Below are 23,545 nucleotides of genomic sequence, written 5' to 3' on the forward strand. Positions count from 1 at the left end.
GCCCCACCGCGAGCGGGGCACCTTGCCAAGCCCGAGCGGCTCTCCTGGGAAATGAGTAACCGCTGGAAACGCAGGGGAAGGTCAGGACAGGGGGGACAAGAGGGAAGGAGGACACTGCTGGCACTGGGGAGGTGACTCTGACCACAGTGGTAGAAAACAGCCCCCTCGCCGGGTGACTGAGGACCACCGACCCACACAAGCCAAGGCCTCACAGGCCCACACACGGTGACAGTGCCCGGCCAATGTTACTATGATGAAGGCCCCGGTGTCTGCTGCCTCAGTGGCCAGTCCCTTTCCTGGTCACAAACGGAAGGCTTTTAAAGGGGACGTTACCAGGGGCTATAAGTCAGTCCTCAGACTAAACTGCCTCCCCTCAGCAGTCACCTGGAAGGTGGCAAGCAGCTAGTGACACCTCAATCCAAGAATTCTTCCTGCGAGAGCCACGCCAGCAGATAGTCGAGATGATTCCCACCACGAGACACAGGCCAGCCCAAGAGTCACAGGTGAGCGTCGCTTTTCTAGGGCAGGTGAGGGAGGCTGTTCTGCTCCCTGGCCTGGTGTCACACTGGTCACTAGGTCATTCAGGGACAGGAAGCCTCAACCATGGGCCCATAATGTCACTCATCCCTGTCCCACCCCTCAAGGGCTCCCAGGAGCCCCGGGGAAGGGCAGTAGAGGATTGCTCTCCCCAACTCAGCCCCTGAAGGCGCACACATTAGGATACAAACACACGATGTGGACAGCTACTTTTAGGCCTTGAAGTCTGAACTATCTGATTCAGAAAACGTGGAGGAGTGTGGCAGGCGGGACACACAGGGGAGCGAAGGCAGGGCCTCGAGGCAGTAGCAGCCCGGTGGGGCGCAGGTTTGGGGAAAGGGCTGGGAGGCCAGTCTCCACGGCAGACCAGTAGAGAGGTGGCAGTGGCAGGAAGCACTCTTGGGAGACACATTTTCTTCTCCTCCCGGAACCAAGGCTGAGACCTGAGAACCTCACTGTCTCTCCTGTGAGGTGGGCCCCCCTGGGCCCCACCGGTTTGCCCCTTTTGAGTTTGGCCGGTGAGGGCTCCGGTTTTCTATGGCTGGGGGCAGTGTCTGATCCGATCTTCTGTCCTTCTTGGCCTAGGATTTGTCTCTCGTCCTCTGCAAGCACAGCCATTACAACCTAGGCTTGGACAAGCAAGTGCCCCCAGGGACACAGCAGCCCCGGGACCTGGCAACGGGCTGACCCCACGCCCTCCCTACGACCACAGAGAACACCCAGACTCCCAGAGGGAGCCCCAGTCAGGGATTCTGCAGGCAGGAGGCCAGAAAGGTCTACACCGGCTGCAGACGGGAAATTTACCGCCACGCTGCGCTGGCAGCCAAAGCCCCCCTGTAGACTTGTCCGTGTTTCCGGGGGATGCGGAGGGTATTGACCGGGATTTCTTTCATCAGGTCGGCCGGGCTGCAAGCTGGAACTGTGACAACACACCCATGTAAACACTGCTTGTCACAGACTGAGTCATGATTTCAGAAAAGCCAGAGAGCAAATTTCCCTACCTCCTCCCGCTGTAAAGTCCTTCCACGCATGGCCCGGGGCTCCCTCCAGGCCTCACTAACGCGCAGACCTGAGAGATCAAGGTTCCCAGGAGACTCGGGAGTAACCGGTCGCTGGCCCAGCAGAAAAGGCCCAGACCCAGCCACGTGACAACAGCGTTTCCTGGGCAGCCCCAGCAGGGCCTGCAGGGACGGGCGCCCCGGCCAAGGCGGGAATCACTAGCCCCAGGCTACAGATGGAGACTCGGAGGCGCTGGGAGACCAGGGATTTGCTACGGGCACATGAGTAGGAAACGGTAGATCCGAGATTCCAACTTAGGTTTCCTGACTCCAAACACAAAAACCTTGGCCAAGGAACACGCCACACCTTGCTCTGAGCAACTTTCGCTCCTTGCATTTCTCTCTGCACTTGGCTCCTTCTCCTCCGTGAGGTTCAATTGTGGTTTCCAACCCTAACCTCAGCCTGAAGGATCTTCCATTAGGGCAGTCTCGCGCCGTAACAATCAGGCAGGTTAACAGGAGGAGGACAGCCGGACTCGAATGACTTCCTCCTGGCCCCGCCGCTGTGGTTTTGTGCCACCAGCAGCTCCAATCAGCGCTGCTCTAAAAGGAGGGGCCGGAGGGTCAGGTGAGGGCACAGCCGGCAGACAGACCGCTGCAGGGAAGCCGGTATGTCACTGAAGCCCCCAGACAGGGTTTCGCACGCAGTTCGAAGTGCAAAGTTGTGGCCACTCATGTACCATGAAGTCTCGGCAGTCTGAACCTTTATTTCCACCAATTAGGGTGGTGAGTTTTCATGCCAGTGCCTTGAAATTTAAGAAACAGCTGCACGTGAGAGGCAGACTTAATTGACAGATGCTGAAAGTACTTTAAGGAGAGCTTCAGGTCTCAGTAGAACGTTCTGACTATAAACCTAGTGCAAAAATAATGTCGTATGCCAATGAACTAGTAAATTGCTCCTCCTGGGGTCTTCCCAGCGGGGAAGGCGGTTGGTTCGGATGTCTCTGCGCCTGCACCGGTGCCCGGCTCCCTGCACGCCCCTCCTGCCCCGCCACCTCCCGCTCATCTCTGCGGGGATCGCCTCGTCCCAGGCCCGTGTCATCTCGCCCTGTCCTCGCACCATAGCTGACCCTGCTCTGCTGGCTTCTCACCTTTCCACTCCCTTCATTCTCCAACGTTCAGCCTTCTAGAACTCAGTCTCAGTCTTGCCAGGACTCCCCACTGCTCTCGGGATGAATCCATCACACCTGGGCCCCCCCAGCCCCGTTGGGTCCCCTCCTACGAGTGCAGCCTGCAGCTGGGGTCCAGCTTTACTGCACAGCCCGACCCGTCTGCCTGGGTCGCCCAGCCCCCTCCTGCCCACCGGGGGAGCTTTACTCCTGGTTGAAGGCCAGGCCACGGTTGTCTTTTATAGCTTTCCCTTAGACTTCTGCTTTTCCTCCTGTCTTTTCCCTGGGAAACATTCTTTTAACGTCCCAGGGCTTACATCTTTCCTACTAAGATTCTCCCTTGCACCAGTAGGTTCACTTATATCTTCACAGAATCCTAGACTTCGGGATCAAAAGAGACCCATGGAGTCATCTGCTTAATCCCTCTTTCTGTCCTCCACGTGCCCAATTCTGCATCTCAAACTCTCTGAGAGGCCTGGTCCATACCTGCTTGCATAGCTCCGGTGACAGGGAGCTCACTCCCTTAAGAGTGAGCATTGGTCAGAGTGGTACTTCTGGAGCCAGACTGAGGAGAAGCTTCTCTACCTTGGGAGTAAATTTCCTGCCACCAGCCATGGTCCTCCACACTTGGCCATGGTCGTCTGGGGTCTTTCAGAAAAAGCCTAACCCCGTTCCCTGGCTGGCCCTTGAGAGCTATGGCAGAATCCACAAAGTCCCCACCCTAAACCTTCCCTTTTGTAACCTTTTGTAATCTTTTAGCATCCTAAGTTCCTAAAATTACTCCTCTTGCACTTGGTGTCAAGTCCTTCTGCCTTACTACCCTGCTACCCAAAGATCAGGAATGTCCCCAGCTCTCCTAGTTTCTTTTGTGTTAGGGTTCCTTCCCTGCCCTGGCCATGGTGGATTCTGAATGCACCTCAGAGAGCTGTTTTCCTACAGCGTGGCTTCTAGTCTGAAATGGAGTTTCTCAGACATGGACTGAAGACAGCAGAATCACCACCTCCTTCATTCTAGAAACTGTTTCTATTAATGCAGCCATATCAGGCTATCGACACAGGCCGAGGGGTTGGTTAGAACACGCCCACTTCTACCAGGCTGCCGCTAGTACCTCCTGAGGGCAGGACCTGACGACTCTCCCCATCAAACCCGTGCTGCTTTGGCAGCTATAGAATGACATTTATTTTTGCATCTACTTCTTACTCCGGCATTTTATCTCTAGTCCTCAAAACAGTCTGGCAACGGAAGTCCTGGCTGTTGCTCCCTCCCTCCCTTCCTTCAAAAAAATGTAAAGGCTTTAAGTGTGATAAGATATGCAAAGCGTAAAATTTACCGTCTTAACCATTTTTAAGTGCACAGTTCAGGAGTGTCAAGGACACTCACACTGTTGCACAACCAATCTCCAGAACTTTCACACCTGGCAAAACCGAAACTCTGTACCCATTTAACAACCAATTCCCGCTCCTCCTCCCCCAGCCCCTGGCACCCACCATTCCGCTGCCTGCCTCTATGACCCGGTCGACTCGTGCGACCTCATGCAGGGGAATCATGTCATATTTGATTTTTGTGCCTGGACATTTCCCCTGGCATGATGCCCTCACGGTTCACCTGTCCCTTGTTTTTTTAAGATGAAGAAATTTAAAAGGTTAAGAGACCTGTCAAAGCCACACAGGCAGGAAGTTGGGACCTGAACCAAGTGTCACCTTGGAGTTGGCACCTTTCCCTACTGGCCTTTCCTAAGACGAGTGACTTCAGGACCTCGAGACGGGCATCGACTCTGCCAAACTTCCTCAGTCCCTGGGGGCTGCCCCAAGACCACAGAAAATTGGCTCCGAGGGTGCATGTGACGTTCACAGAATACGCCCAACAAACGTGAGCTCCTGCAAAGTGCCATGGGAAGGGGGCAAGCCCAGGACTGGCCTGGGGGGCGGGAGGGGGAGTAGGTGGAAGTGTGAGAAATGCAAATGACGATCATGTGACAAGGAAGGACGCCTTCCAGCAACCACTTCTGACTTGGTCTCTGCAGAGCTGGGCAGGACAGACCGAGCCAGACAGAGGGCCTGAGCAAACCAGCTCGGCAAACCAGGCAGACGCAGTGCGCGGCAGGGCTCCACGGCCACCAGCTGTGGGGGCTGACGCGCTTGGGACTCGGTTTGAAAGAAAGGCCGAGCTGGCGGGTGTGCTGTGTCGGACTTTTCACAAATTTTCCTACTTCTGACAACATAGGAAAATGCGGCGATGTGGACATTTTAAGTAAAAAGCACAAGAATAACCGGCCTTCTAACTTAGAGTGACGCATCTCCCGAGACGGCAGCGAGGGCCGCTGGTGTGGTTTCAGATCTCGAACCCCTGGCATCCTACCTGGTTGGCTCTCTCCAGGTCCGTCATGATCATTTCAATCTCGTCGGCCCTGGGGGGAGGAGAGGGAGACAGCGCGTTAGTCACAGGAGGTGGCTCAGAGCGCGGCAGAGGGACTGCTCACACGGGCGAGGCCATCCCAGCGCAGGGGGGAGAACGGCCGTGCAGACCCCTGGGGGTCACCACTGCCCGTCGTTGCAGGGAAGCACTTTGATAATCACGTGTCTGGGGCCCCCGGGCTGCCTGCCCTTCAGGGGCTCCCAATCCCGTTGGGGAGACAGAGCCATAAAAAAGATAAAATGCAGCGTGTCCCGCCAAGGTTCAGAGAGAGCTCAGAACAGAGTGCTCTAGAAGAGGGGAGAGGTGAATTCTCCTTGGGGGCGGGGTCAGGGAAGGCTTCACAGGAGGTGATGGGTGAGCAGGGTTTTGAAGGATGAGTAGAAGTTTGCCAGGTAGGGGGTGGGAGAAGGAGCTGGGGACAAGACACTTGGCAGTGAAGGCCTTGCCGGGACTGAGGGACCTGAGAGAAGGTGGCTGGCTAGGGGGACGGCAGGCAGGTGTGAATGGAGACGGAGGTCGGGTGACCCTGCAGTGTGTAGCGCACACCCCCTGCGTTCATTGTCGTCACCAGGCCTGCCCAGAAAAGCACATGTCCCAGTCCCGTCCTGTTTTGCTTTTTTCTCTTTTAAAAGTGCTCCCTTGAGCAATCTGAGGGCAAATACATGGTTCCAACACAACATCACGCAAGAGGAACGCTCAGAGTCCTCCTGAGAAGGGCACGGCCAATTCCAAAAGTACTTGGAAGGTCAGGTGAGGACCCGGGACAAATCACCGTCCCAACGTCTGTGAGCCCGGTCCTGAGGACGGCTCCTGCTAGGAGGCCACAGGCTGGGACTGTCTGTGACCCAAGGGAGGTTTTAGCCCACGGGCCGTGGGGCGGGACGATACAGCCACAGAGACCCTGCCTGGCGCTCTGGGCCCTCCTGCCGCCCTCCTCCAAGTCCACAGCACCCGCTCTCTCCTCGGCCTCCAGGCTTCACCCCACCCTCGCCGTGCGCACGGCCTCCTACACCAGCTCCTGTTCTCAGGGCTGCACCCACCGCTCAGCCGTGGGCTCCAGCAGCCCCCTCCACGTGCGGGACCCTGAAGAGCCAGGTTCCACCTGCGTTGTCAGCCTGGGCGGCACCTCCTGTGCCCCTGCTCTGCCAGCCCTTCCCGGCCCCTCCCGGTGGCTCCATCCCCGGGAGGGGCACGATCCCTTCCCCCTAGTTTGCAGGTTTGAGTGTTCACTCGATGCACCCCCACGCGCTGAGCTCTCTGCAGGCCGATGGGTGTCCCCTTTGCCCTATGCCTCCAGAACGTCAAGCCAGACTAGAGGCCAGAGTCCCCAGTGTGGCCCGTCCTGCCAGCAACGGCCCAGGGCACCTGGACAGGCCTCTGGGAGTCCTTGCGTCCTCCTGAGACCCGCTTCACTGGCCCTAAGGGGGACCAGGCTGAATAGGTGTGCCTACCCCACCGCTCCGCTGTGGTTTGCATGTGGTCTGTTTGTCCCCGTCAAGGCTCAGGTTGATATTGATCCTCAGTGTGGCCCAGTGGGAAGCGTTCGGGTCCCTCATGAATGGCTTGGTGCTGTCTTCCTGGTAGTGAGTTCTTGCTCTGATGACACCAGGTTCGTTCTGGAGGGGAAGGGGTTAGTGCCCCCGAGCGCAGGTTGTTATAAAGCCAGGGCGCCCCTTGGGTTTCCCTCTTGGCACGTGTCCGCTTCCCCTTTGCCCTTCTCGGTCGCGTTATGACGTGGTAGGAACCCCTCACCAGAAGCCAGGGCCGTGCCCTTGAACTTCCCAGCCTGTACAACCATAAGCTAAATAAACCTCTTTTCTTTGTAAATCACCCAGCCTCAGACATCCTGTTACAGCAACACAAAATGGACCGAGGGTGTCCTGAGAGGTGGGAAAACTGTCTTCAGGCCCCAGGGCTGGTCTATTTTTGTGGCCTGAGGCTTCTCCAGCCTTTAACGGCACGCTGTGATTTGAGGCCATCTTATCAAGTCCCAGCAGCACGAACAGGGTACCAGACGCCTTGTGATCAGGTTCAACGCTCATTGTATCTGTTTGAAATAATATCCGGCTTTCAGACTGGTCTGAGAAAAAAGTCTGGAACAGCTCATCAAATGGCCTAGTTAAATGAAGCTATTTTTAGGACGGTTTCATGAAGAAGGCAGTGTCTCTGTAAGATAAATACCCACGCTGGGCCTCTGCAGTGAAGTGCTGGGTGCAAGACGATGGGGGGTGGGGGGTCAGTTTAAGTGGCTTAAACTGTGAAACATCTCAAACTGAAACCCCCAAGATCTTACAGAAAAACTGCTGTGCAAAGATAGTCTAAAAACGACAAAGGGTTAAAAAAAAATCATTAAAGTGTTAAGGGTCTTAACCACACAGAAAAGACTAATCAACAGTCAATACAGACAGCGGCTGCCGTGACAACCTGTTATTGAAGGACTCAGAGGGTGTGAACTCTCTCGGATACAAAATGAAACTAAAAGCTTCTCAACTTTCCTTAAGGCAAATCGCAAGTTTTAAACATGGGTTTGAACTTTAATCAGACGGTTGGTTATTCATCGAGTATTTACGAAGTCCAGGTGCACATGGAGCACTCTGCCGGCTATCGGCGCCATCGCTCATTTGCTGGCTCTTCTGCGAGCGTTTGTGTGTTTCGAACACCCGCGGGTCTTCCGGTGCTAGGACGGGCACATGCAGACACAGACATCGCTCCTGCGTATCTTGGCAGTGCCGCAGATTTAGAAGAAGATGGAAATTCGTAGCTGCAGATGTGCAGGGGAAAGGAGGTGACGAAGTCCAGCTCCTCCCACGAGCTCCAGCAGAGCCGGCGGGGGAGGGGGATGGGTCTAGGTGAGGACTTTGCCTAACTAACCCCTCCTGTTTGCTCCCCACAAAGCCCTACCGTCTCTCTTTAATTCTGGCTAATTTATTTCCATTCAAACAGTTCTTCTGCTCTGTTAGGGGCAGATATTGGATATTGTTGGCACAGCTGCTTCTGTCTTCCACATCATTCAATCTTTCTTTTACGTTTTGCTATTTCTTTATCCTTTTTTGCCGCCTTCTGGAAGTTTCTTGAACTTGATCTAACTGGTCTTTAGCTGCACCCACAGTGCAATTTATCCTGTCTTTTCTGCTTCTTAGTTTAGTTATTTGATTTTTCATACCTGTTATTTCCACTTGGTTCATTGGAAAGTCACTCCTGGTTTTTGCTTTACGTTGCTAACATCTTCCCTTGTTTCCCTGAGTGCATTTCTCATGCTTATTTCGTTTCTGAGGCTCATCTGTCCTGCTTCAGATCACAGACACTGTTGGGTTGGGGTCTTTCAGAGGGGCTGTTCTCCTCTGGGGGTCACCGTAGAAAAGATTAATCAATAGTCAATACACAAAGCAGTTTCTGCTGTGTGCTCAGGGCCCCTGGGGGTACCAGCTACTCTTTCTGTCAACATATCTGGGGAGAGGACAGAGAAGCCAGCCCTGCCGTGTGGGTCTCAAGACAGACTGAAGAAGGAAAACACACAGTAGGTGCTCAATACATTTTTGCTGAATGAAGGAAGCGGGGAGGGGATGACCCCAGGGCTCCAGACCCCCTCACTGGTGACCCCCTTCTGCTGCTCCTCCACCACGAAAACCTTTGGAGCTTGAAAGGATGGGGCAGTTCCCCTGAGTGCTGGCCCACTCCACTGTTTTCATCCACTCCTCACTCCTGGCCTGGCTGTTGCCAGTGTCCAAGGGGTCGGGGCCCAGACCCACCCCAGGCCTGGAGAAGAGAGGGGTTCTACAGAGGCCAGATGGTGGGGGGCAGAGAACCCTCGGGGCTGGGAAGTGGTGTCTGGATCCTGCCAGGTTTGTGGGGCCTGGGAGCCTCCTGGCAAATCCCGGCACAGATTCTGGATTTCTTCTCAGAGAGACAGCGAATGGCTTTGGATATTCATTAGGAAACCTAATATCCAGAGAACCATGCCTCACCTCCAAAAGATTCCAAGTCACTTATAAAAACTTAGTCACATTTAAACAGGAAGGTGCAGCCTCGGCAGTTTGAGGCAATCCCTGGAAATGAATCTCAAGTTTTCCATCTACTGGTCAGTTTCGCTTTGGTTACTAAGCAACTGATAAACTGACCAAAATATTTAATGTGATAACAACGGCTGTACTTACCTTTCATTACGAGAGCAACTCTCGTCTTGCCCAACCTTTCAAATGACAGTGACAACCCTGAGCTCTGCTGCTGCAGGGCAGGCCTATTCAGCACCAGGGCTCCTGGTGACAGCTGGGCCCAGCAGTTCCCACTCACAGAAGGGACCAGAAACCACAGGACGAGACAACGGGAGGACCCAGGGATGCAGTTGGCGAGAAATAGTTCAGATTATTATTTTCATTGTTCTTAGGGGGCACATCATGCTTTTTAAAGGCCCCCCCCCCAAAAAAAAACCCCAAACAAAGTAGCTGGGTATTTAAATACGACTGGGGTTTTGAAGATGGGAAGCGTGGCCATCAGCAGCTGTGGGCCAGGACCAAGACGGCGGGTCTGGCCTTGGAACGCGCCTGTGCCGAGTTTTCACAATCCACTCGTCCTCCAGACGGCTGCCCACACCCCCAACAAAACTCATCCTGCCAAACCGTCCTGAATAAGTAATACGAAGACGCCCAGGGGTCAACACCACACCTGTAAACGTTATCTCGGGAGTACGGCAATGAATTAAATTGCGTGGGCTCTCGCAGAGGGAGCGTCAGCAATACTCCAGGGGCTTCACTCTGTTCTGAAGGCTCAACCGCCCCGTCAGTATCTGGAGCCTGACATTAGCCTAAAATCATTTATTTTCCAAAGTCCGTAATAACCGCACATATTGTTTGCTCAGCAAAACGATTTATTATAAAAATTTAGTTCTCTCACCTTTTTACGAGCTGACAAAACAGCTTCCACTGATCTATTAACCTGCACGGCATTATGCGCCGCTCTGACTTCGAACGGCAGATAATTTCAGTTTGGCCCAGAATATGTAGTTCATTCAATCAGTCCCCCACAGATCATCTCAGGGTATTCTCTGGGCTAACACACAATTTTTATGAGGAACTGAAAAGGACACGGTCAAGGTCGATGGGAGGGAAACTGTATCCACAAGAGCCTCCGGGGCGCTGGCGTCGGGCACGAGGGCAAGGCCTGTGCAAACTTCAATACCAACAATCACGCCGACGTCAGCAGCTGCTACAACAAAGCATGTCCGCGAGGCAGTCAAAACAACCGTACAGGACAGCCCTCAAAGATCAGTGTAGCTTCTTGGACGCAGCCAAAAGCCAACAGGCTCAATACTAGCTTGTAAAGTTCTTTGGCAACAAAAGAAGAAATATCTAAAGATTAATTCTTCCTGCTTTAAAAAAAAAAGCCAGAATGCTTGAGAAAGTGAACGTTCCCCCTTCCCCCCGGGTGTTGCACGTCACAGCCTAGAGGTCCTTAAGGTGGGTCATTTTCACGACAACCTACACCCCAGGCTAAGCTTGCTTAGCCCCGGAGAAGGTGTGTCCCGTGTGCTGCTCCCGTGTGGACACTGTCCCTCCCTGACAGGTCTAAGTCCAGCCCACTGCAGGAGGGCAGACTCCGATCAACAACGCCTGCTGGGCACCTGCCGGGCACCACACCCGAGAGGAACGAGCGCCCCAGGGGCTGAGCCGGCCATGGCACACAGGTACACCCTGCACGTCCTAGGAGCACAGGTACCGACAGCGGGAAGGTGGGCAGGGCCCTCTACCGCCAACTCAGAGGGAGACACAGGTGATTCAGTACAGGGAGCGGGACACAGGGCTCTGCAGACACGAGCAGGCACAGTCCAGGGGAGGAGAGGACACCCGGTCTGGATCCCGGGAGACGAGGACGAGCTCACTGAGCGGAGGGAGGTACAACCTTCCAGAGAGAGGAGAGAACCACAACGTGGTCGGCCCGTCCGTGCCAACTTTCCCGTTGCTGTCTTGTGTTTTCGTGGTACCCCACGACTTGTCTGCACATAAGACAGCGCGGTCTCTCCCGCTCCCTCCTCACACCTGTCATTTCCTTCTCTCGGATAACCGCGCCGACCGGTGCTTCCAGGACTACGTTAAACACAAGGACGACAGAGGAGACCCTCGCCCAGGGTCTGACTTGGAGGGTACCGTGTCTAAGCACATTGCTGAATTTTGGCTTCAAATCTATTACTTTATTAATGAAATATCCAACTGTTCCTATTTTATTAAGGCTTTTTAATAAAAGATGGATTATTGATTTCATTAAGAATCTTTTACACGTTTATGGAGCTAATGAAATGGATTTTCTCCTGCGACCTGCTAACACGGTAAATTATACTGACAGTCACCTGCCTCCGTTGGTTGTGGCGCAGCACCCGTTTCATATGCTTGTGAATGCTATTTGCTAATATTTTATTTAGTATTTTTTCCATAAATATTTATATATGAGATTGGCCTTTAGTTTCTCTTACCTTGGTCGGGCAAAATCCTTCTCTTTGTAGACAAGGTGAGCTGTCGCACACCGGACGATACTGCTCTGGGCAACCTAAGCCTGCTCCCCACTAGGACGGGCTGGACGGTCCTGGCTCCCCTCAGCGGCCCCTGCTGCTGCCCACATGAGGGCCCTTCCCTCCAGCCTTGCCCGGGAAGCCTGTTCAACGCCACCGCTTCCCGCACGGCATCCCCACGGGCGCCGCGTTCGAATCCAGCCCGCCGCCAGTCTGCCCTGGGCGGCGCAGCTGATCCCTGGAGTTCCTTCGTGGCTCCTTCTCTCCCGGGTAGACACTCGTGGCTCACGGGCAGGGTGTCCTCAGCCCCTTTGGGCCCAGATTCTGATGATTACAGAACCACCTCCTATAATCACCTCGGCTTCCTTTCTAGCTTTATTTTCTACTTTTCAAATAACATCTAGTCTTCCCAACAAAGGAGCCTAAGGGCAGACCTGTTTCCTTGTTAGGGCCCTCCTGCTGGAGTTTATTCCCTGCTTCTTGCAGGCTTCTTTTCTACCATCTATCCGGACACCCATTCCATGTAGATTTCCCTCTGCAGCTCAATTAACACTCCCCCGGTTTCTTTTTTTTTTTTTTTGTGCCAACTTTGTGAGACTCTGTCTCACTCTGTTGCCTGGGCTAGAGTGCCCTGGTGTCAGCCTACCTCACAGCAACCTCAGACTCCCGGGCTCAAGCAATCCTCTTGCCTCCGCCTCCCGAGTAGCTGGGACTACAGGCATGCACCACCATGCCCAGCTAATTTTTTCTATATTTTTAGTTGTCCAGCTAATTTCTATTTTTTTTTTTTTTTTTAAAGTAGAGACAGCGTCTCCCTCTTGCTCAGGCTGGTCTTGAACTCCTGAGCTCAAATGATCCGCCCGCCTCGGCCTCCCAGAGTGCTAGGATTACAGGTGTGAGCCACGGCGTCCGGCCTCCCCCGGTTTCTTTAGTCCTATTCTGTTCCTAAAAACCGCCATGCTTGTCCCACCTTCAGGCCTCTGCAGCCATCCAGTCTCAGCTCCCGGGGTCCTGCTCTCCTCTGTCCACTCGCTGTTTTCACGGTGCTTATTCCCGTTCGGAAGTATCTTGCTCACGTATTGGCTACTTGCTTACTCATCACCATGATTCCAGAGAACACAGCAGGTGCTCACTAAATACTTGTTGACTAAATATGCAAATGAGCAACATCTGTGCTACCTGAAGTCCACTCTGCTCCTGACAGGCAACAATTCGGTGCCTGGTATTCTAAAGAGCGGGGAGTAGAGAACTATTTCGCCAAATTCTAAGAATGACTTTTAAAGAAAGTGTATAAGCTGTCTTTGCAGAAGGAAAACAGTTCACTTTTCACAGCCTTTGACAAACAAGGCATAACAGCCTTGGGAAAAAAGCACATAAAGACCCAGAGTTGGGCTTCCCTTTGACCCCGGAGGCCTGGCTCCCTACTGAAGCTTGTGCCCAACCCAGTGCTGGGCCCAGACTGAATGCAGAGGGGCGGAGGGGGCGGGGGAGGGAAGAGCGTGTTTTGGGGAAAGGTTTTCCTGACAGATCTCATTTGTACTGGCCCTTTCTTTCATTTCCCACCTGAGTTTAAGCCACCTCTGCTTTGGCAGGAAGGGAGGGAGGGTGAAGCCATCTGGCGTCCTCCAAGCTGCCAATCAAATGTGTCACTCCAGAGTGGCCCCTCCCCTCCCCAATCAGGGGCTGGGACGGAGACCGTCCTGTCCATAGAGCTGGATCCCTAGGGATAACTTTTTAGAAATAGTGGTTTTAATTTTTGTTGAAAATGAAACCATGTGGAAAGACAGTTACATGGCTAGAACATCACCCCTGCCTGCTCAGAAATCAACTATAATTTGTTCTTTTTTATGACCATGATATTAAATTTAAATGATACAACAGTAACAATTAAAAATAATTTTAGCTAAGTCTCATCTTTTTAATCCCAAACGGGAAGAAAATCTCCATTCTTGCCCCACTATTTAGTTAACTTGTTTACAGGGAACGATTTAAATGGAATCTTCCTTTCGTTCTTTGGTTTGATCCAAGTCTAGCTGACGAATGAGGCGACCTTCCACGGCCCACGTGGGGTTCATCGTCCACCTGTGCCAAACCTACAGGATGGCTCCGGCAGGCTGGACACCCACCAGAGTATGACCCTCAGTGTGACCAGGAGCAGCCTGTGACTGTCACTCAGGCTCCAGTCTCCTCCAGGCAGGGAACACGGGACAGCTGCAGCCCAGGGAACTGGGTTATGGTATTGCATAATTCATCCTGCTTCTGCTCCCGAGACCGTCCGAAGCCTCCAGGGACAGCATCTGGATTAATCTCTGGACGCTTCCTGTCATTTCTCTGGAGTTCCAGCCGCTCTGCTCCACCAAAAGCAATGGGGAGCAGGTTGGATGCGAAAATCCCTTTCTTAAATCAAGTACCCTGACAGAGCCACCAGAGGTGAAACTAGGAAAATCTGGTCTACAGAACAGAATGTGGCTGGCGGCGCAAAGGGATTCGAATTCTTCCCCACTCTCTTTCAGTTGCTCAACCTTGGCAGACCTTTGAGCCAGACAGTCCCGTGCCCAGGAGGGGCCAGGCCGCCTTCCCCGAGAAACTGGCCTGAGGGTGAAATGAGAACACGGGGGCACGGGTTGGGGGGGGACGGGGAGGGGGGGTGGAAAAGGGCTTTGGAAATCACCAAGGCGCCTGTGGATATTCATTATTACTGTGCGTGAAAATCAGGATCTTCGACTTCTGGTTAGAGCTAATTTCCAATACCTGAGACTCTTAGGGGATAATCACAACCACCTGTAAATAGTTTTGACTCCAGCCTGAATCTCATCGAGGGCCAACTACAAAGTCACAGGAAAGGGGGACTCGATGAATCACACCTGGGGGTGCCACCAGCAACACCTAGACGAGGCTGAGGGGGAACTTTTTCCAACAAAGGACCCCGTTTCTTGCACAAATGAGCTGCAAGGAAAAAAAAAGAGACGGGGTTGGGGGAATCTATAAAATGACCAAGACTGAAAGGTACAACAAACACTTGTAGCATGGGGACCTTATTTGGATCCTGATTCAAACAAATTCTGAAAATAAAGCCAAATTTATGACGTTTAGGGGCAACCAGAAACTGAAACATTGACTAGATCTATCGGGTAATATGAAGAAATTATTTTTTCCTGTGATAATAATATTGTGGCTGTCTTAAAAAAGAAGTGTGACCGTGAGGAAGTGTGAAAGTGCTTAGGGATGAAGGGAAAGGTCTAGAAGGATCTTCACGACAGAACAGGAGCAGGTGAGACAAGACCAGTCCCTGGTCCCCAGGGGTCCCTTCTACAAGTCTGCCCTCTTTTGAAAGTTGGCAAATCAACATATAAAAAGTAAACAGAAAAGCCCTTAAGACGATAACAAAGCCAAGATGATCACAGTAGTTTTATATTCCTCCATCACCGCTTGTTAACCGTGACGTCTGCACTGATGCTGACCGCTAGGATTCCGTTTGCATGGAAATGAGGTGGCAGGTGTGACACACTGGAGAAGGAGGAGTGTCCGGGAGGACACTGTGGCGTGGCAGTGGGAAAGAACACGGATCAGGAGGTGGCCGTCCCTCCGTCTGTCCCTGTGGGAAGCCCAGGTCCACCTGATGCCAGACTTTGCCTTATTGAGTCAAGACAGTTGCCCTCTCAGAATGTCAATTTCCTCACCAACGGGGAGAAAACGTACGAGAAAAGCACATCTGTGTAAGAAGAACGTGATTTAAAAAAATCATATACTGTATGTACATTTGTTTTGACACAGAAAAAGGCTGTTAGCTGAGAACAGAGACCGGGAAGAAAATGAATTCTGGAAGGGATGGCCCAGTCCTGTGGGCACGGGCCTCATCGACTGGGTAGGGGGCTCCCATACTGAGCTGCCCCGACTCAGGTAATGGGGGAAACTGAGGCACAAGGTACTACTGTCAACTTCATGCCCTTTCGTGCCCCGCCCACCACCTTCCATTGAGCCCCTGGTCATGGGGCCGTTAAAAAGATGCAGGTGACACGGCTTCTGTCCTCCAGGGCTTGCAGAGTGGCTGGGACCACCCAGGAACCACAGGCAGAGAGCAACAGCGGCAGGAATGGAGGCCAGGCTGCTGCTGCTTCAGTTTCAGGTTTTGAAAAGATGTTTTGGAAGGGGCTGCCATTCTGTCATCTATGCACATGATTTAATTTTTTTCTTGTTTGGCCATAATCTCACTTCAGATAAACCTCGCTGGCTACGATACCGTCACTGTGCAGATTTTTTTTAAACAAAGTCTCCTTCACACATTCAGTGTAAAACTTTCTCAGCAAACCTTTCTAGGGGCTGAAACACGGCTTGTCCAACTCGAGCGCTCTCCTGCAGAACTGCCTCTCGGGTCGTTTCCCCTTCCCGGTCCCCATAACCTGTGAGCATCCCGCCTATGGTCACCCACAGGGGCTGGCCCCGCTGCTTGGCAACCTGAGAGAAAACCCTGATTCTGGGCACAGGAACTACCGGCTCTCATGGGCCTCCTGCACTGCACAGAGAGGAAGACTGCTTGGATGTCACAGGTGGGGAAACTGAGGCCCAGGGCAGCACTGTGACACACGAGCTCTGGGGCCTGGTGAGCAGTCTATGGCAAAACCTGCCTTTACGCCCAAATGTGTGGGCTTCTAATTACCTCCTTCCTCCCCCTAAGTACTACTTGGTAGGGACTGTTAAGAAAAGGTTTGGTGGCAGAGAAGCTGAAACTGAGAATAAAAAAAGATTTCCAGTTGCATACTAGTTATTACTCTCAGCTTCCTCCCCTTCTTCACCCCCAAGGCCAAGGCCAAGGCCAGGTTGACTTCCAGGGCCCACCTCGCAGGCTCAGGCTGTCTCCTCGGACCACACCCACTCTCTGGAGCCTTCTGACTACACAGCTAATCATGAACCTTCCTCCACCTGGTTTTTCCGCAGCAAATTTAATGCTCAGCTCGCCTGCAGCCGCAGAGTCACTCGAGGATCTGTCCACGTTCCCTTCCCCACGTAACTGCCCTGCACGTCGGTCGGCTGGTGAGTGAAGCGAAACTGCAGAGCCAGCCGCGAGGAAGCAGAACACTCGTAGGAAAGACAGCATCCTTCCTCTTCCTCTCACACTGGCACCAAAAGTCTGCATTTTGGAGGCGTAAGTGCCTTTTTTAGGGCAACTTGAAAATGAATAATTCAGCGGTTCCTATTCTACTTGTGAAGTGTTAGACAAACAATTCAAACGGGGCCAGACTTGCTGGCCCCACGAAGACCGTCCCTTCCCTTCACTCTGACATCATCGGATTTGGCCATGAATCTTTAAGAACACCCTCCATCCTGTCTAATCACTAAAATACCACAAAGGAAGTCCACAATACTCAGACACGGGGGAAAAAAATAGAAAGGTTAATTGCAACATAAAGTTTTCCCTTGTAGCCAGGCAAACAGTATATCAGGGTGTCATGGCAATAATGAACTCTTAAAAACATATCTTATGGTGGGAATTTCTTAGTCATATCAGGTTATTGAATAGTTGAGCTTTTTTTATTCAAAGCCAAGCCTTAAAAGTGATTTTCCTCACTGAGTTCTACCCCATTTAATTCCCAGACTCTATATTAAGAGACTTACTGATTCTGTGTCTTGTAGTAAAGCCACCCCAGATACTTGGTGGAGGTCGGTGTGATGATCATTTTAAGTGAAAAAGCAAAATGTTATAGAATTCATTCTGGAAGGGATTCTTATGGGACAAGCCAAGCCGTCTTTCATACGTCCCTGGCTGGATAACTTCAGTTGACATAATCTCCCCATCAGGAAGACACATATATCAAATAACCGGCCTTACAGCTTAGCTATGCTTTTGATCATCGATGGACAATGTCATTGTATTTCTGGACAGGAAACTGAATTCAGTCACTTTTCAAATGACAGGTGTGACTTACAGAAGGACATTGGATACCCAGCTGATACATCTCTGAGTTTAGTGAAACTTAGCTGCTTGCTAGATTGTTTAAAACAATGCAGTGAAAAGAACATCTCTGCCTACGTACGTCACCTCTTGGGATCTGCGTGGCACACGTCAAGTTTGTGAAAAATATTTACCATGCACTGGGGAATAAACGATTCTTATCCCTAACTGATACTTCTGCCAAACTGCAGCTGCTTTGTGAAGGCAGAAGAGACTTGTTGGAAAATCCAAATACCTTTAAAGAATTCAGGAGGAATTTGCCCAGTGTATTTTATGAAAGACTGGGTCTCACTGCAGAGGGAGGTGGCGAGGTTAATGCCATGAAGGATAACTGCTGCTGTGCTAGACATGCTGTGTGGTAACAGTACAGCAAGAAAATTTAACGCATAGTTTTTAAAAGGTTTTATAAGGGCTCACTGGTTCTGCATCTGCAAGTGAATTTCAGCACCAGGAGACCGAGGGCGGGGCTGACCGGCGACCACGGGACACTGACAGTCAATTAGGCCCTTCAGCCGATCTGCCTTAAATACATCACAAAGTTTATGGCATACAGTGAGTCAGAAAAACAGAAAAGAATCAACAGTAAAGAAAAACTTAAAGAGTTCTATCAGTACATGTAATTAAGCCACATTCACCAGTAACAATAAAATATTTGAAGAAAATCCAAAATCTAATAAAACGTAGGAGAAACCCACTTTGAGGGGAAAAAAGCAAAGATTGAGTAGATTTTTTAAAAAAGCTAGTTAAGCAAAGGTTTTAAGCGGCACTAACCAACATCATATGTGGCACAATGACGCTAAGGAGAAATAGGAAATGCTAAAGGCACGGTAAATAAAAATATAAGCTTGAACTTGTCTTAAATAATAAGAAAATCTATAAAATCCATAAAATAAAAATGGAATGAAACACAATATAAAGAAGTGCAATCCTACTAGAAAACTAACTACCCTCCTAGGAAAACAGAAGAGAGTTGAGGGGATCTCATCGCCTGGAATCTAAAAACCAGGTCGCAGCTGAATTGATGGAGAGGAAATCACTGGAGCATTTGGTTAACACGAAACCATTATTCTTCACAGAGACATAACAGCGATGCTCCTTTTGAAGACAGGAATGAGAGAAGAGGAGCAGATGTTCAGGCTGTCACAAAAGGGTACAAATTTACTACTTGTAGGCGATATGGTCACGTGCTCACAAAATCCAAGGAATTCACTTGAGCAAATGGGCAGTCTCCTGTTTTTTCGTAAAGAAAAGAATAAACTCCCATATACCGGTAATAAGCATCAAGAAAATGAAATAAAAGATCTTCCTCATCCACAACAGGGCTATAAATATTAAACATGTGGGAATTAAAGTAACACAGTATAAATTCCATCTATAGAACATTGAATTACAAAATGTTAGTGGCAAAGGAAGCTATGATGACATTTCTTATTTGCAGTTGCATTAAATAGAAGTATAAATTTATCCCCTGATTTATAAAACTTGGTAAAATGAAAAGGTACCTACAGAAAATTTAGGTGACCAAAATACTAAAGGTTTTCTTTAAAATAAAGACAACAACAGTAAACTGGTTGTACAAGATATTGAAATAGAAAATCAGGAGATATTATCAAGATGTATGGTACTTGTTAAAGTGAAAATTTAGACCGAGGGAATAAAATTATAGACAGAAACCCAGAGCTACATGTAATTATGTCTGATTTGTCAGATGTTAAATATTGGAGGCAGGACTTGTCAATACTATTGGGCAAACTGGGCATTAATACAAAGAATAATGACCGACACATATGTTACCCCGTGTGCTATGATAAATTCCAGACAGGTGAAAGATGCAATAAATCATAAAAAGATAAGGAAATGGATTGGGGAGAAAAGACCATTTTCTATTACTGAAACCATATTAGAAATGATTGATGGGCCCCATCTTATTCGTGTACAATCTTATTTACGTTCACACAAACACACACAGTTGACCCTTGAACAACACGGGCTCGAACCGTGCGGTGCACTTACACGAGATTTTTCTCTGCCTCTGCCATTCCTGAGACGGACGGCAGGACCAACCCTTCCTCTTCCTCCTCAGCCTACTCAACATGAAGATGAGGAGGACGAAAACCTTTATGATAAGCCGCTTCCACTTAATGAACAGTAAATACAGTTTCTCTTCCTTAATGATCTTCTTAATAACATTTTTTTTTCTAGCATACTTTACTGTAAGAATACAGTACATATAACATACAAAATATGTGTTAATCAACTATGTACATCATTGGTAAGGGTTCCGGTCAACAGTAGGCTTTTAGTAGTTAAGTTTTGGGGGAGTCAAAAGTTATACATGGATTTTTGACTGCAGGGGGGTTGGAGCCTGTATACAGTTCTTCTGGGCAATGAAAATCACTTAAATGAAAATAAAAGTAATTAACTGATAGTTACAAGTAAGCATAACTGTGAGTAGCTAAAACCCAGAATACAAGGAGAATTACTGCCCAGTTCATAGAAAATAAGGAAATATTAGGAAACAGAGTACATGAGCAGGAGGGAAAATGCCGAGCTCTGTGCTAACAGACACAAAGTCAAGCCATGTCCACCAGGCCCCCGTGCTTTTTGGGAAAAGCCACACTGGAGCGGGCTCTGGGTTTACCCCCTGAAATGGGGTGGGGGACAGGAGGGCCCAGGGAGGGACCCCAGCACTCACTGCTGCGACTGTGGACAGGTTCACCCGTCTGCAGAGCAACATGTGAAAGCGCCCGAGACAGATCTCTCCCGCCCTCATAATCTCTGAAAAATCGTTTGTGCCCATGTAAAATATGTACAGACCTGTGTGTTCTCGGTAACAGGATCATTTATATAGTGCCTGACAAAATCCACATCTCAGACTTGACCTCTTTGTACTACAAAGATGGCTCATGATTTAATAGCAGACAACAGAGATGGCTCCGGTGGACGTCCACTTAGCACCGTTGGTGGCTGCCGGCTTTGGAGCCAGACCAGAGGGTGTCTGAACGTGCACGAGGAGGATGGTGGCTCACACTGACTGACTGCAGCCTGGCACAGGGACCACAGTGCAGCTGAGCCATAAAATGAAGGCCACAGCACGGACTCCACAGGTTAAAATTCTGCAAAGGTTACAGTGAAAGGGCGCCTCTCACCTCATGCCCCTAAGCTCCTTCCAGAGATGTCCTATGTATCTACTAGCAAACGTAGGTGTGTCTTCCCCTTCGGGCAGCATACTGAACGCACGGTTCTGATCCTTGCTTTTCTCACTTAATTACACATATTGAAGATCTTTCCATACCAAGACATAAGGAACTTCCTCATTCACTTTTAAAGTTATTAAAGAAGACTAACTTAGCAATCCAAGCTAAGGTAAACTCTCAAAGAGCAAAGCAGGACTTTAGCTCGTCTCTACCCAGCCCTGCCCCTTGCAATGTCCTGGAGACACTGAAGACACTGGAACTCTCAGCGGTCACTCCGCCAGGGTTGAGTCAGCAACCTGGCTGCGTATGTCCTAAGAATTATGAATCTTGGGAAATTACGAATGTTATGAAAACCCTTAATTTGGTACTTTTACACCTGGCACTGGGACTCCCATGGGAGAGGTTCGAGGAATGCCAGCTGTACCTGTTACCTGACGCCCTGAGCGCGTACCCTCCCCTCCACTTTGTTGGCTCTTTGAAGATATACACTAATGTTCTAAGAAACTAGCTCTTTCGACCTTTTGGTGAGTGGCGGTATGGTGGCCGTGAGAGTCCAAAAGGCAATAACATCAGATGATGTGGGGCAGGTGCTGCCCGTGACTGGCACATCCGCTCACAGATCGTTCAGCACCTCGTCCTGCGGGGGGCCGGGCGTGGCTGCAGACCCCCGGAATCCAGAGGTGAGCCCTGGAGAAGCTCACAGTCTGGGGTGGCGGATGGGACACACGGGGTGGGCCCCGACAGAGGTAAGCGCCCTCGTACTGAGGCAGAGCTAAGAGCTCCAGGAGCGCCATCCCCACGTCCTCATTTGGACAACTCTTTCCTTAAGCCAAGAATCAAGGATCAAACGGGAATAAGTGGATCAGAGTTCTCCAAAGTGTGGTCAGCAGGCCTCACACGTGTGCAGGGCTGCAGAGTCCTGGGTCCCAGCTCAGAGTGACTGAGACTGTGGAGTGGAGCTCAGGGATCTGCATTTTATGCAGTGCTCCGAGGAATTCTACTCGAGTTCAGGAGGCAATGCCTGTGTGCCCGCCCTGATCCCAGAGCGGCTGAGCCGGGCTGGGGCGAGGCAAACGGAGCACCGTCCGCAGTGCCAGGAGTCACAGATGTGTGCAGCTTCCGCCAGGCACCGTACATCCCCGCCCTGCTGGAGGACACTTAAAACTGCCCTGTATTTCACGATCTGGGCTGGAAACATAAGTCGGGCAGTCGCAGCACATAGACGGAGCTAAAGTCACGGCAGGTGAGTCCCCCTCCGGGGGAGTGAGACCAGCAAGAAAAGGTCAGAGACTCGGCCCCAAGGCACTGTGGCGCCACCAGTGCCCGCAACACTGTCTAGTAGGTAGCAGGCACTCGATCCTTATTGAATAAAGGAATTAATGAATTTTCAAATTGTCCCCTCACAGAAGTGGTGTTGCCTTCATTTTATAAAAGAACATATGTCCCTTAGCTTAGCCTGAAAATACAGCTGGGCCCCTCTGTTCATTATCAGAATCTGCCACGGGTTCTTACTCATGTTAGTTCCTGTACTGTGGCACGTCCCATGCTATGCCAACGGCGCAGGCTGCCGAACAAAACAGGCCTCTCCGGTGCTTCCTGCCGCAACCTCAACGTCCCGTGCTGCAGCGCAGGTGCCTGGGCGTGTGGGGTGCAGGCCCAAAGGGGCACGCGGGGTGCTTCTGCCCCTGGAGGGTCCGCCCAGCTCTGGGCTGAGGCGCAGTCAGCAGTGACCAAGCACTTCAGCGCTTGTACTCATCTTGACAACACCTGCCCCTGCCCCTGCTGTTCTACACCTGGAATAGGTGGGTCTTATGCAAATTGCATGAACAAACTATAATAATAAAAGCTGGTGTCATGCGGGGCAAAGTGCTAGGACAAAGATCAAGGAGGGTCCCGTCCCTGCCCTCAAGACTCCATCAATGCGATGCACGTGCCTAAACCTTCTTGTGCCACGGTGCCAGCCAGATCTAGAGAGGAATGTGGACCTCCTCTCAGAAGGAAGTTTTAAATACACAAGCTTACCAAAGAAAACAAGCATGTTGACATGCAGTTATTACAATATTAAAAAAAAAAAACACCCAAATTTGTGATATGGTAACAACTGTTCTTTATCGGCGCACCGAATAACAAATCTAGCAGCGGCAGGTCTAAGGACTACTGACATTTTGAAGGAGTGACGGCTATAAACAGCATTTGCGATATCTGTGACAACTGGAATGTAACGTGAAAATATCTGTGATTTCCACTTGCAAAAGGTTACAGGTCTACAATGGCTGGGGTTTGTTAACTTAATTTGCGATGGAAGGAAATGCTACGTTACAATTAGACATTACAGAAAATAAAGACGTGTTTTTTCTGAGCCCAGGTCACGAAGCCCCCGGACTCTTTCCATGGATCTCGAGTTAAGAGCCTCTAGAATGGGGGGAACCAGAGCTCCTTTCACACGCGCGCAGAGGGTTGGTGCAGGTCCGGGCGGGAGTGGCAGCAGGGCACGGCTGGATCTGCTTGGGAAGAAACGTGAACTAGGGTGTAAGAACACGTGAGCTCGGGCAAGGCCTGGAATTCCGTGAGCGAGTTAGATTTGGTACGGGAGGCGGCTGCGAAGGCAGAGCTGCACCACGAAGCGCCTCGTGCACCACGCTGATTCTGGATTCTTCCGTAGGGGCGAGAGAGTGAGCGTGCAACTTGGAAAGATTTTAGGCGGGACAGGTTTTAACAGGATCAGATTTATGTTTTAGAAAGACGCTTTCAGCAGATACTCGGAGGATGGATTAGTCTGG

The 23,545-nt window shown here is 50.8% G+C and overlaps 1 protein-coding gene across 6 annotated transcripts in view; it reads right to left on the bottom strand.

Moving 5' to 3' along the window:
- Positions 1-23,545, bottom strand: part of CUX1 (cut like homeobox 1) — a 362,384-nt gene that overhangs the window by 93,720 nt on the left and 245,119 nt on the right. For all 6 annotated transcript variants that reach the window (XM_069486412.1, XM_069486411.1, XM_069486413.1 and 3 more), the window contains one exon: positions 5,063-5,111. In XM_069486412.1, coding sequence (XP_069342513.1) covers positions 5,063-5,111 — 49 coding nt within the window. The remainder of the gene's footprint in view (positions 1-5,062; positions 5,112-23,545) is intronic.

Source organism: Eulemur rufifrons, chromosome 14, assembly GCF_041146395.1.
Source record: "Eulemur rufifrons isolate Redbay chromosome 14, OSU_ERuf_1, whole genome shotgun sequence".
NCBI lineage: Eukaryota > Metazoa > Chordata > Mammalia > Primates > Lemuridae > Eulemur > Eulemur rufifrons.